General features: G+C 44.3%; 1 protein-coding gene across 4 annotated transcripts in view; it reads right to left on the reverse strand.

Moving 5' to 3' along the window:
• Positions 1-15,179, reverse strand: part of VWA5B2 (von Willebrand factor A domain containing 5B2) — a 967,193-nt gene that overhangs the window by 437,225 nt on the left and 514,789 nt on the right. For all 4 annotated transcript variants that reach the window (XM_069618816.1, XM_069618815.1, XM_069618818.1 and 1 more), the window contains exon 12: positions 8,786-8,971. In XM_069618816.1, the coding sequence (XP_069474917.1) occupies positions 8,786-8,971 (186 nt within the window). The remainder of the gene's footprint in view (positions 1-8,785; positions 8,972-15,179) is intronic.

The raw sequence follows: 15,179 nt of genomic DNA on the forward strand, positions 1-15,179 counted from the left end.
AGATGCATTGCATTCGTCTGGCTTACCCCAAGTCATGCTGCATTCCCTGGATCACATGGAGATGCATTGCATTCGTCTGGCTTACCCCAAGACATGCTGCATTCCCTGGATCACATGGAGATGCATTGCATTCGTCTGGCTTACCCCAAGACATGCTGCATTCCCTGGATCACATGGAGATGCATTGCATTCGTCTGGCTTACCCCAAGACATGCTGCATTCCCTGGACCACATGGAGATGCATTGCATTCGTCTGGCTTACCCCAAGACATGCTGCATTCCCTTGGTCAAATGGAGATGCATTGCATTCGCCTGGCTTACCCCACGACATGCTGCATTCCCTGGATCACACAGAGATGCATTGCATATGCCCGGCTTACCCCAAGACATGCTGCATTCCCTGGATCACACAGTGATGCATTGCATTCGCCCGGCTTACCCCAAGACATGCTGCATTCCCTGGATCACATAGAGATGCACTGCGTTCGCCTGGCTTACCCCAAGACATGCTGCATTCCCTGGACCACATAGAGATGCACTGCGTTCGCCTGGCTTACCCCAAGACATGCTGCATTCCCTGGACCACATAGAGATGCATTGCGTTCGCCTGCCTTACCCCAAGACATGCTGCATTCCCTGGACCACATAGAGATGCATTGCTTTCGCCTGGCTTACCCCAAGACATGCTGCATTCCCTGGATCACATAGTGATGCATTGCATTCGCCTGGCTTACCCCAAGACATGCTGCATTCCCTGGATCACATAGAGATGCACTGCATTCGCCTGTCATACACCAAGACATGCTGCATTCCCTGGACCACATAGAGATGCACTGCATTCGCCTGGCTTACCCCAAGACATGCTGCATTCCCTGGACCACATAGGGATGCATTGCATTCGCCTGGCTTACCCCAAGACATGCTGCATTCCCTTGGTCAAATGGAGATGCATTGCATTCGCCTGGCTTACATGAAGACACAAGTCAAGGAATAGGGCAATCATTTATGGGATCCGCCCTTCTTATAGATTGGGATAACTATCACACCTCGACATGATTCAGATATAATCATAGAGCAGACAACCTGATTAAAGAGATGCAACAGTAGTCTTGACCACAATGTCGAATTCCATTTTAATGTCTGGTTGGTAAGCCCATTCGGGCCAGCCGCTCTCGAGGCAGAGGATTATTTTGTCAGGTCCTCTATGATTTCCTGATTTATACTCAGCTCTGAGTTGATTTTGTCTCGAGGGGGTCTCAAATCTCTCGCCAATGGGGCATAAAGTGATGAGAAATGTGCCTGCCAGATTTCCTCTCCAATTATATTACTCTGTAGGCTACTTTGAGAAGAGCCTTGTGTTCTGATAATGGGCCAGAGGTCCCTGGAATGGGCCAAACCCACCGCTGGGAGCATCTGCTCTCCATCCTGCTGCAATCGATGATATTTGTGTGACTAAGACCAGTTCCTATACTTTGACCAGACCTTTTGAATTTCCACTCTATTGTCATCCTTACTAAGGGTTTCCGGTTTCAATAATCGGATGTCTTTTCTTAGCTACCTCTTAATACTGCATTCGGCTTCGTCAAAGGAGTGGCCATGTTTTTGATATGCCACGGGCCCCCCTGTTTTAGGCGGTTTGATAGACCATAAGAAGTCAACAAATGTGTGGGGATTACAAATAGATTTAAAAAACATGTTTCTCAGAATTCGCCGCTAATCTCCATAGGCCCTTGTTCAGTTTATACCCACCCCCTGTAAACTGAACCACTCTGTTACCTTTATTGTTTACTAATACAGCACCAGATAGAACCTTAACAGTAGATGTACTCTGATTGGGGAAAAAAAGCACCAGCATATCATGATCAATTAATCCGTTTGCCTTTGGATGGCTCCCGATATGTTCGCATTTGCCATGAAAAGATTCCATTCCGCTAGGAAGGAGTACCAACGTTTGGCATTGAACCTGCAATCTCTCACAGTTACTTTATTCAGGCATGATCTGACACATTGGGAGTTCAGGTCTCCTGTCAAAATGATACTTTGATCCATACTGCATCTTAATGTTGACCAGAACATCAGCTAACAGTTCCAAGAAAGTAGGCAACGTTGAGTGGGGAGGATTCTGAAATATGTTGATCACAACCAGTGCTTGAATTCTACCCTTGGAATTGAGATTTATTCATAATGCTAATATGCCTGGAATTGAGTTATATACCAGTTCGGGAGAGGAAAACACTGCATTACGTACTGCAACAAGAGGCCCCCCCAGCTGGACTCCCGATGCGTTTACTCTGCACCACTTGATCAATAACTGTAAAGCCATCCACGTCAAAGCTAGAGACCAACCATGCCTTTTGGAGGGCCACTATGTCATAATAATTGAACATTTCCTCTCTGATTGCCCTTTTCTTAAATGAGCTGAAACCACTTGTGTTCCATCCGATCAGCCTGAGGTGCTGGTCTGCTAAAGTGGATCCTCAGCTAGGCCTACTTTCTGAAAGACCTGGAGATCATTTTGGGAACTAGAGACCAGGCATTGTAATTTTTTCTATTTTCATGCTAATTTCTACTCTTATTAGGCCCTTTTGCCAGTCCAGTGATTTCCATAGCGGAGGTGCGTGAAAGGCATGTGGTCTCCTTTGATCTAGAATGGGTATCCTGTGTTTCGCACCCCATTTTTCTGTGCTACTTCAGAGGTTCAGCTGATATCACAAGGCCTTTTGCAGCAAGAATTGCATTCGCTCCCAACCTAGATTTTAAACCAATTGCCACCACTTGGATTTTGGGGTAATTCTGGAAACTGACATATTTAATATCCTTCGATGAAAAAAAGAAAAGATCGTCCACCTCCCTATAAATTGCCTGAATTGCACTTCTATTTAGAGGGTTTGATTTATTATTCCAAACTGCTCTTTTCATCTTTACCTTTGAGATTGCATATAGTCTACTAATTTGGGCAGTATCTTGATCACCACCATCTGAGAGTCTCCCCTCTTCGTCCACCATTAATATCATTCTGACAGGGAGAAGTTTTGAGGAGAGTTCGTCCTGCTTCCTTGCAGATGCCCGCCTCCCTTCTTCTTCAGGTTGTTTTGGTGTGATATTCAATTTTTCAGGTTGTCGTTCTTGAGATGATCTTGATAGACCCCTGTTCAAATGAATGCTCCTAGAATGTGTGTCCTTGCATGACTCAATTATCGGGAAAGCCAGCGTTGTCATCTGAGTACCTGCGTCCGCTCTACGGATTGCAACATCCACGGCTGCATTTCTTAACATAGATTGAGCGGTTACTTTGGTACATAGGGGATTTTGCTTTCATTTCAGGATTATTGGCGCCAGTTTTAGCACCTTTGGGGGAATCCCTGTTTGTACCCCTACACTAGCTTTCCTATGTTGTGTAGTTGTCTCTGCATATGATTTTCCAGAGTCTTTATCTTGTTCCTCACAACTAGAGCGGATTTCTGGAGCTTGAGGACCGTTTACTGGTAATTTTAGTGGAGCAGCGGGCTTGGAGGTTTTTGTATTCTTCCGGGGCATTTTGCCTTCTCTGGCGGTTGGAGTAGGAATGGCCCGTACAGACTGGGCTATTGCCCCTTTCTTTTTTGTCTTCCTATACCATTTACGGGCTGATTCATGGAATTATGTGCACCGAAAAATGGGCTTTGTGCGCCATTCTGCCTGCAAATCCCTGTTTCACAAATGGGGAAATGCGAGCAGAATGGCGCAAAAAGCCTGTTTTTCGGCGCACATAATTCCATGAATCAGCCCCTAATTGTTCGCGGTTTTAGCCCGACCTCTATGGTCGTGGAAAGTGGCAAGTTGGCTGATATTGGAGATTTCTCACTGGGATTTGGAAGATAGTCTGCACTTTGTGCTATGCAAATTAATTCTTCCATGACAGAAGCTGATAGTGGGGAATCATCTAAATTTTGGTCACCTTAGGCCAATCCCCAATAACCGCTATTCCGTCAGCCTTTGGCAACTGTTGCACGCCCCGAGTAAATTATTTTACGTTATTATTCAATGATTCGACTAGGGCATTGAAAGCTGTCCATTTTCTTTTCAGCTCCATTGCCTCCGTGGATTGATGCTTGACTTCTGTATTTAGGTCGACTAACAAACCACTCAAGGTGCAGTTGACTACTGGTTTAGGACCCAAAAATGAGCTCTCACAATCGCTCACATCCTTGGTTAGTTCAAGCAATAGCCCTGCGTTTGATTGGACGTCTCCTCTTAGCAGCTCAAAGACGTTAACCAAGGAATTTAAAACAAAGTTGAGAGCTTGATTTGTTTCTTAAATAGGATAGCAAGGGTCCTCAACTCATTTGTGCGTGACGTTTCCTACGATCAAGCTAGGCATTTGGCATTCCCTTGGGAAACCGCAGGTTGTGGTAATATGGGGCTTAAAGAAAGACCAGCCAAGAGTGAAGACTGTTTAGTCTTCGGGTCATTAAACTCCACCAGAGTGGACTTGGGTGGGATCGTATAGCTGTCTTCCATGAGACTGCTTTGCCCCAGTAGCCCTAATGGGTCCACCTTTTCCACACCTTGCACTTCTCCTACGTTATGACTTCTCTTTCTCGAGAAGTAGTGGATGATGGCTTTCTTCATGTTAGTCGCTGTCAGGATATACTCCATTCCTTTCTTCTGTACTACTCTTGAGTTAAGGATATTGGGGGATGAGATAGTTGCTTCCCTCATAGGTGTCTGCTCGTTAAGGCTAGAGATTGACGGTTGTTGTGTATCAATGATTAACTGGACTGAGACAGGCTTAGATATTTTCTGGGTTTTTGTCGAAGTTTTTATGTGACGCCTCAAGGACTTTGCAACCCAGAGCTAGCTCATCTAATTCTGGAGCCCTTATGTTGTCATCAAGCAGCCCGCTTCTCAAGTTGTGAATACGTGGCATTTTCCCTGAGTGGTAATTGGATAGCACAAGACACTCACAGACCTTAAGTGCTGAAATGGTTACTGACTCAAAGGTTCTAAGGGGCCCAGAGCCACTGGTAGCAAAGTTGTAATTTAGACAGTTCTGTCTTCTTAGTATTGCCTATGTCGAAGTTACCGGCTCAAAGACTCTAAAGCACCCACAGTCACCGGTAGCAAAGTTGATTTTGAGGCGAAACCATCTTCTTAATTTTAGCTGTTGTGAAAATTACCGGCTCAAATTAGCCTGCAATGCCCGGTATCAAAAAATAAAATTCTGGTTAGGTCTGGTGGCTCAAAGGCACAACAGCCCGCAGTCCCCAACTGAAAAAATAAGTGTTTCTTGTTTTATTTTTCTCCACTATTTTCCCCTTCTTTTGATAATCACCACCTGCCACTGACCCCTCAATAATGCTGGTCGTGGATTTAGTGGTCCGTTTTAGAGGTCAGTGAGGAGGAAGGAACACATTAGAAACCTTGCAACCTTTAACCAGGCTGACTCCCCTGACCACGCCCCGTGATGGTAAGAACATGTACATTCTTGGAAACACAAGTTGGTGCAGTTAAGGTCCCCTACTGTAATCGCACCTTAACAGATGGTGTCAGTGGGCCTCATTACGAGTCTGGCGGTAGCCATGCTGGTAAAACCGGCAGGTTGCTGCCGGACTTGTGGGGATTTACCGGCTCTGGACTTGCCGGAATCACCGGGGCATTACAGCCCAGGTGGTCCGGTAATTCCGGCGCCAGCATTCTGTTACTCCCCATTCCCGTGGAGTCCCACATGACTCCACGGGAATGGGGGCAGGGAAAACACTGGCACCATGCAGCAATTATTTAGTTGTTGCACCGCCTCCACACAGTAAACACTGAAAACAGACTGGAAACACAGAGGGACCTGCTCAGACTGCCTCTCTGTCGCCTCTCCGGGACCACAAGGAGGTGCATTTCATTCATCTGGCTTACATGAAGAAATACTGCATTCCCTGGGGCACAGGGAGATGCATTGCATTTGCCTGGCTTACACCAAGGCATGCCACGTTCTCTAGATCACACGGAGATGCGTTGCTTTTGCCTGGTTTACACCAAGGCATGCCACGTTCTCTAGATCACACGGAGATGCGTTGCTTTTGCCTGGCTTACACCAAGGCATGCCACGTTCTCTAGATCACACGGAGATGCGTTGCTTTTGCTTGGTTTACATAAAGACATGCTGCCTTCATACTGCTCAGGGTGAAGGGTTTTGGGCGGGTAGTGGCAGGAAGTGGGTGGGAGTGGCCCTAAGGATTAGCATGGCCATTGCTAGTCAGTCAGTCCGTGTGTAAATACCCAAATAGCTGCCTGTCTTGTGTCCCTCCTCATATGACATTTTTCCCTAGCTGTCCTTATTGCAATAGCTTCAGCTTAAACTAAAAAACGAAAAATGTAATTCAGCTTCAGGCCAAGGATCAGCCTCTAATCACAGGACCATGGTTCACACCTGTGCTGCTACGCGTTTGCTTCCAAGACAAACGCGTTGCCCCTGAGCTATCCTCCGATTCATACCGCGTGTGTCTGGGTTATATACAGACACTTTGCATTCACCTGGGTGACATAAAGATGCACTGCATTGACGTGGGTTTCATACAGAAACATTACATTCATCTAAGTCACGGAAGGAGGTAAGGCATGTTACACAGTTACATACAGACACATTGCATTCACCTGGGTTGCATATAAGTGCACTGCATTCGCTTGGGTTACATGCAGAAACATTACATTCATCTAAGTCACGGAAGGAGGTAAGGCATGTTACACAGTTACATACAGACACATTGCATTCACCTGGGTTGCATATAAGTGCACTGCATTCGCTTGGGTTACATGCATTCTGCATTCACCTGGGTTACATAGCGGTGCAAGTGCATTCACGTGGGTTTCATGCAGACATTTTGCATTGACCTTAGTCACACACAGATGCAATGCACTTCACTCAGTTACTCGTCAAGGGTTACATACAGACGTCTTTCCTTGACGAGGATTGCATGGCGCCATGCTCCATTCACCTGGGATGCATACAGACCCCAGTGCATTCGCCTCTAGTGCTGGGAAGGGTGTGGGAGTGGATCAGCAGTCTGCTTGTGACGTGTCCAGGCACACTGCACTAAGGGTCTTCTATAAATGGATTAGCTGGTGGCCTCTCTGCAGCGTGCAGGCACTGTATTGGGCAGTCATCCCGCGGGCTCTTTTAGTGGAACAGCCGCTGCCTCCTCGAAGAGACTTAGGGCCTTATTACGAGTTTGGTGGTATTTCCTCCAGAACCTGAAAGGTCTGCATGATTTTGAGTCATGTCGAGGCTTCAGTTACTGCAAATGTTGGAGTTTCTTAGGACTCCATGGGGACATTCTAAATTACTGCATGTGGGATAACTCTATGCAGTCATATCTTTTTGATGTATTTATTTTGCATTGCTAGTTTACAAATGAAACCTTCTACACAGATATTAATATTTCAACGTCTTGCAGCTGATAAATAATAAAAAGAAACACTATTACAACTCCTGCATCCATAAAATCAATCATACCTAAAACATGTTGCTGAAACGGTAATATGACATGCGGTAACTCTTTTATGTGGTGGTAATGAACACCACACAAAAACAGTCGCAAGTAAAGACTTTCGGGAACAAAACTCATACTTTGGTGGAGCTGTAAAACATGTTGGATTCAGAAATACTGCATGTTTACAGTTACCGCCAACCTCATTATCGGGCCAGTAGTAATGAGTTACATAAGGGCCCAAACACCAATCACTGTGGATACGTGGTGTACTGATGCTAAACACCACTGATCACAGTGGATTTGTGGTATACTGATGCTAAACACCGCTGTTCACAGTGGATACATAGAATATTGATGCTAAACACCACTGATAAGAGTGGATACGTGGTATACCGATGATAAACACCACTGATCACAGTGGATACATAAATAATGATGCTAAACACCACCAATCACAGTGGTATACTGATTCTAAACACTGCTGTTCACAGTGGATAGGTGGTATACTGATACTAAACACCACTGATCACAGTAGATACGTGGTATACTGATGCTAAACACCGCTGATCACAGTGGATATGTGGTATACTGATGTTAAACACCACTGATTACAGTGGATACATAGACTACTGATGCTAAACACCACTAATCACAGTGGATACGTGTTGTACTGATGCTAAACACCACTGATCACAGTGGATACGTGGTATACTGATGCTAAACACCACTGATCACAGTAGATACGTGTTGTACTGATGCTAAACACCACTGATTACAGTGGATACATAGAATACTGATGCTAAACACCACTAATCACAGTGGATACGTGGTGTACTGATGCTAAACGCCACTGATCACAGTGGATACGTGGTATACTGATGCTAAACACCACTGATTACAATGCATACGTGGTATAGTGATGATAAGGAACATGGATCACAATGCATACGTGGTATACTGATGATAAAGAACATTGATCACAGTGCATACACGGTATACTGATGACAAAGAGCATTGATCACAGTGCATACGTGGTATACTGATGTTAAACACCACTAATCACAGTGGATACGTGGTGTACTGGTGCTAAACACCACTGATCACAGTGGGAACATAGAATACTGATGCTAAAAAACACTGATCACAATGGATATGTGGTATATTGATGCTAAACACCACTGATCACAATGAATACGTGGTATACTGATGCTAAATACCACTGATCACAGTGCATACGTGGTATACTGATGATAAAGAACATGGATCACAGTGGATGCGCGGTATACTGATGCTAATGAATGAACACATGTTTGGGTCCTCACCGCTGCCTTCTTGCCCCGGAAGCTGGCGATATGGTAAAGAGTGCAGTAGCTGATCAGTCGGTCTCCTGGGTACAATGGAGCAATTTCGTTGGGTGACAGCAAGGCCTCCATGGTGTCTGGCACGTACCAATCAATGGTGATGTCACTCACTGCTGGCTCCAGGGCCTTCTTTAGCGATTTGATAAGCTAGCGGGATGAATGAACAACAAGCAAGAATGGTGATCCCAGCCAATCAGAGTCCTTCTTATTCTGAATCTCTCAAGTGCTGCAATATGGATTTCACAAAGTACTTCGAGGACAACAAAACTACTATTAGACTGAACTTGTTCAAGGACTGTATCTTTTGAGCAGGTTAAAGGTTAATTAGTCACAGTGCTTGCTAGAAAAGTACTGGTAGCCAAATAAGATGTCCAAGGATGCTTTATTTGTACAATTTCTGAAAAAAAGTTATTATTATTTTCCAACCTCCTATGCCCCTCTTCCCTGCCACCATCACTAACTCACTCAACTGATGCTGTGAGAAATACATTTTTTCTTTCTTCCATTTTTCTATTTTTGTCACACCCAAACTGCATTGAACTTTTATTGATTATTGTATTTTTTATTCTAGCACAAAGGAGCTAGCAGCCCACCAAGAATGTGTTATAATAGAATCTCTCCATGAAACAATATCTCTAGGTCAGCATTCCTACACACTCTCCCAAGCTTTCCTCTTGAGAAGAGTTTCTGGGCCATCACCGATTCTGCATGTGCAGAAAATACCACCGCGTTTACAATCTGCAACAGGAACTCCTAGCTAGGTCCCCCAGGCTGTTTTCTCCCACCCCTCTGCCCCAGATAGAAATGCACTGAGATGGTCTACAACTGTAGAATGGGGCCACCTGCACTTCTCTTGAGGCTTTTGACCATCATCAACAAGGAGCCTCAGGAACTGGGCCTTGGAAGCACCCCCATCATGGGTGACATCTCCAAGTGCGTGAAATATGATACTCAATGCCTTAGTCAAACCAGGCACTCTGGAGTGTCCAAAAAGAACAGATTAATTGCATAATAGGTGTCTTTAGCCAAAACAATGAAACTCATTTAAATGATTTCAAAAGGTTGTATTTAAGGAATAATGGGTCATATGTAGCAGAAAGAGATATAAACTAAAATATTGATTATTCTGCACTAATGAGAACTTAATTGTGATGGATAATGAAATATGCTAAATAACCAAATGTTGGCTATCCGGGCACCAGAGAGAAGGAAAATAGAGCAACAAGGCCAAATAACAAAATGTCCTTAATTCTGCTCTGTTTACAATATCTCTGCAACTCAGAATCTCAGTCATCTGGCCTCCGAACTTTGTTAAAGCAATAGAACCAGGGGGTGGGGGCATTACCGGCCGTGTAAGGCTCTCTGGGGTGATAGGTACATGCCCAAGCAAAGTGAGGGCTTTAATGTAGCAACGGGGGAATTACCCATCCGGTAATGGCCACCCTCTGAGGGTTCTATTGCTATTAGTACCCCTGCATGCCATACAGTGGTACTAATAGCATTTCTTCTCAATTTGTGAAACGGCATTGAAACCGTTTCGGAACTCGAGAAAAAAACACACAAAACAATGGCCGGCCATGGATTGGGGAGAAGGGACTACACTTAGGAGGTCATTACGACCCAGGCGTTAAGGGTTAACGCCGTCGTTAACCCTTAAAGGCATGGTCTAGTAAAAAATGTTATTGTCCCAATGGGTCGGCCATGTTTTTTTAAGCCTAAGTGGCTCGATTTTAGAAAACTTTCCTATGGGGCTTACCCGAGTTTTCGTCCATTAAACGCACGTGAAAACAAGCACCAGGGAGCCGCCATTTTCTGATAATCCTATCTTTTCCCCGGTCGCCCTGGCTGACCTGCTTTTGCGGCACTAAATCAATTCCCCCGCCTCTGAGCCTGACATTATCAAAACATTCATATTCCCCGCCTCTCCCCGTGACGTTACTGTGCTGCGTAGGCAAACGCGCCCAGTCGTCTTCTGCGCGACTCCACACAGAACCCGGAAACCAACACAGATCAACTCACAACACAGCGCGACACAATTCGGAATATGAAACTGTACTTTAAAATGAAACAGCAACACGTTACATTTGGTAAAGTACATTTATTTGACATTAAATGTTTAGTGAATATTCAGCAATTGACATATGAACTCCGGAAGCCATTTTTTATCTGTATCTGCAATAACTGTTCCGTTTCATCTTGAGTCACGCGCTGTTCCTTTATGGTACACAGGGTGTTCATTTTCGTAAAAAGAATCACTTTGGAAGCACGGTGAACCACAAGGCTGTTCCATCAACTAGGCACTAGTCCATCCTAAAGGTTGATATGTTGCTTCTAGCCACTAGTACAGCGTAAGGGCATGTGGGCCCTTGGCGATCGTCCCATAATATGGTGATCGTGCTCCAGTTGTTGACACGAAGCTGCAGGTGTCTGCTGAAGAATTCATCCGCTGGTGTCTCAAACAGATGGCAGTGGCAGTAAGGGATCAAATACCTGTTATGAAAACAAAAAAATGATAATTAGTCTCGCTAGCCGAACTTCATTAATATTACTCATTTTATTTATTACAGCCGATCAGAAACTATTTGCTTGCAAGGGTAGTTCAATGGAGTATGTTCGTCTCTAAAATCAATGCGAAAAGTAACGAGATAAATCGAGGCCAACACACAATGATAAACGACAGTCTACATGCGTGAGGAATGATATGATATGGCATTTGTAACGCGCCTATATTCAAGTGTTACTAGGCGTGACGAGGCTGGTGGGGAACAAGGGCAGACAGACAACGATCCTACTAGGCCAGGTGTCTTTCTGATCGCGCATGGGGATGGCCTGTACAAGGTTAGTTGAATACAAATTAAATAATAGGGCCAGCTGGTGGCAAGTGCAAGGTAAATGCCGGGAGAAGGGGCTGAAGGATACAGAGACAGTCCCGTAGTGCAGGGAAAAGTGGCTGGGCCAAGGAGCGAGATCGGTGAGACCAGTGGACCTGCATGCCCATGTGCCCACTACGAACAGTTTTACTTGCTTTTCCTAGCTCTTCATTCATGCATTTATTCATGCATCCATTAATTAAATCTTCATTCCGGTATAAAAGCGTGTAAAGATTTACTTACATTATATTTGAAATTTCCATTGTGTCTCTTCGTAATGCAGTCTGTAAAACGGACCGTGCTCTTAACAATGATTTTTCGTATACTGACCTAAAACTGAAACTCGGTCTAGTTTCTGAATTTTCTGCCTTATCGCCTCTTACGTTATTGCGCACTCCCTTCAAATGTAGTTCTTTCGGCATGGTCCCTGTCTCAAGGTCAAAAAACAATAGACCCTTATACTTCCAGTGCGACTTGTGGGCCTCATCTGGGCGCTGTCCTTCCCATTCTTTATTTCCAACATCACGTAGTATAGGCATCTATGAGAACTTGAAGTTTAGAATCCGTCTATGTAGTGCGCCTCAATGTGCAAATGCGAACTGGCTTCTCTCCCAAATGCCACGGCCCGCTTGGCTGGCGCGTTCTAAGTGCCCCAATTTTGTCCCCGTTGTCTGCGAGCTTTGCAGCCCAAATTGAGACATTTAATTTTTGGCGGAAGGTCAGGGAAAGTATAAAGTACCACAGGAGTTGAGTTAAAAGTGAGATTTATTGTTTGTTTGTTTTATTATTTGCAATACGCAAGCCTCCCCTCCGTTAACAGTGCGCAGCATTTACATTTACATGAGATGCGACATGAGAAAAATATATACACACATATACCTCACATATGTGAGGTGAATATAGAGAATTCAAAGATGACACCCAGCTTGTTCGCCACCCATGATGGTGAAGGTAGGGGTTAGGTTTACGGGTACAGTGTACAATAACATTTTTTTTTACAAAAAGACAATCGTATTGCAATTATTTAAACCAGGATTTGTACTTCACAATCAGCTGTGCATCGGGTGGGCATGGCACAGTCGCAATGTTCGTGGCAATGGATCACTGCTCTGCACAGAAATGTCCAAAATTCCATATCTGTGCTTCTCTAACACAGCAACAATAAGGCCTTTCACAAAGTCGAGCTGCATTTCATCATAGACTGGTTTGATCACCCACTGCTTGCTTCGTTTTGAAAACACCTTAGTGTAGCGAGGCATCCTTACTTTACCCCTAGTCCTAGATTGTTCACGTCCGACATTGCTGTTATGGGCCAAGACCGCTAGTAGAGTGCGATGTTTCATGCCCCGAAAGCTAAAATGCAAGCGCTTTGGCGTGTACCTTAGGCACATATTGTGGAACACCTCCAAATCTCCTGTGTGACAGAATTCTGTCAGTCCTCTCAAATCTCTTGATAGAGTTTTGTCGAAAACAATCTTCTCAATGGCTTTGTGTGTCGGTGAAGATGGAATCAACCACTTCTTCTTCCGTGCCTCCTCTGGGGACAAAGGGCCATGTTCACATTGGTGGAAATGTTCATTTGCTGTCCAGCGGTGAAAGTTGGTACAGTGGTGAATCAGTGACTGCCATTTTTCAAGTAGTATTTCCACTGACCCCTCACAAGTTTTTGAGCTCCACCAAAGATGGTTGGTGATAGAATGTGACCACTGCAAAATACTTTCAAAACCTTTTTTTTCCCCTGCAGCCGAGATTTTCTTATTGATTGATTTAGCAAGATGCCATACATCAAATTGATGTTTAATATGTGGGAACTGCTCTCTCATTGTCTTGGCAATTGAAACGTGTCTATCCGTGGCTATGAGGTCGATGTGCATTCCCCTCGATTGTAGATATTCCACTGATTTTATAAAACCTAGTTTCTCCATGGCCACTGACGATGTACATTGTGTTACCTGCACGACCACCGAACTCACAATTTTCTTACTATCCATGTCCTGAAAGTGGTAGGTGCAGTACTTGGCAGAAAATCCAGGGCTGTCGCACTGTCCATCGCCGGCTAGCCTGAATCGTTTGCCTTCGAATGTACTTGCTAGAGACAATTGTTCAATTTTCCAAACATCACTAATGGCCGGAAACAGATAATCACGTTGGTATGTGTAGTACAGCGCTTTAGAAATGAAATGGAGTCCCACAAACTGAAAGAAAGCCTCTAACTTTCTAAAACTGGAGCCACTAAAAAGTGATGCAGCTGCACACAGTAGATTGCCTGCTGGCATTTTCCCCAGCATTGGTTGTGCAGACGATGAGAACCTATGATTTAATCTTCAGGCGGCATTTATTTTGACGTTACTGCCTTTTATTTGACGAGTCACATTAATCAATGGCTTCCCACATACTTTCCCTCTAATGGAATGCACACATTTCAGCATACTTATAATTTCCATCAAACAACTGTCGAATACAATGTATTTGCTGTCTTTCATTAGACTGTCATCCTGCGTCAACGTTGTTTCGGCCTTTGACGTTGTGGAGATTTCAACACATTGGAAAGTAATATCGCTGATATCAAGTTCTGATGCATCTATGGATGCTGCGGCTGGTTCATTCACTGTCATTTCAACATCTATTACTTCAACATTGATGGGAGAACACAACAATGTCGACAGGTTTTTTGGTGGCAAATATTGTGCGGGTGTAGATTGTGTAAATTGATCTGCAACTACTTCAGAGCTATCTTCAATACATTCAATAACATCTTCGTGTGGTGGTGCGGTCGCACTGTAGCTATGGTCCAATGCAACTTTGCTGTAGTCTCCAAACACAATTAATTCATGTTCTGGCCATTGGACATGAGCATCTCGAGCCTGAACACGCCTCGCATCAATTAATAGTTCCTCCATAGTGTACACGGTCTGGCAAGCCACATCTCTCATTCGCTTCACTGTCTGTGTGTGTATAGTTCTGACACCCACGGGTAACTGGATGAGATATTGGAAAAGGGATGTTCAGTTTAAACACAAGATGGAGTGTAGTAGAATTGACTGAAAAAAAACATAAAATAGTCCCCAGCACAAACATTTTTTTAAAGTTATGAACTGTTTGTAACTAACCTTTTTTTGTTTTTTTTTCTTTGCAACTTTTTTGACTCGACCTTCAACATCTGCACGCTGTAGCTCCGATTCGTTTCCGCATGTCCTCCCTTCCTCTTGCGCTGCAAGGACTATATTTTCTGTATCCGCATAGACAGCACGGAATGAGGCTCCATCGTCTCCCTGAAACATAGTACTTTCATTACTATGTATCAAAATATTGTTAGCATAAAACACACGTGAGGACGAACACACAGGTACATCTCAATAGCCAAATACGATTTAAACATTGTGTGCAACAATCAAAGGACAAGTATTCGACCAGTGATGATCTATTTCGATGGAACTGTCAGTATCCATACCTCTGGCTCTGCATGGACTGCCATGAATGGTTGT

This window comes from Ambystoma mexicanum, chromosome 10 (genome assembly GCF_040938575.1).
Source record: "Ambystoma mexicanum isolate Mex_15411 chromosome 10, UKY_AmexF1_1, whole genome shotgun sequence".
Lineage (NCBI taxonomy): Eukaryota > Metazoa > Chordata > Amphibia > Caudata > Ambystomatidae > Ambystoma > Ambystoma mexicanum.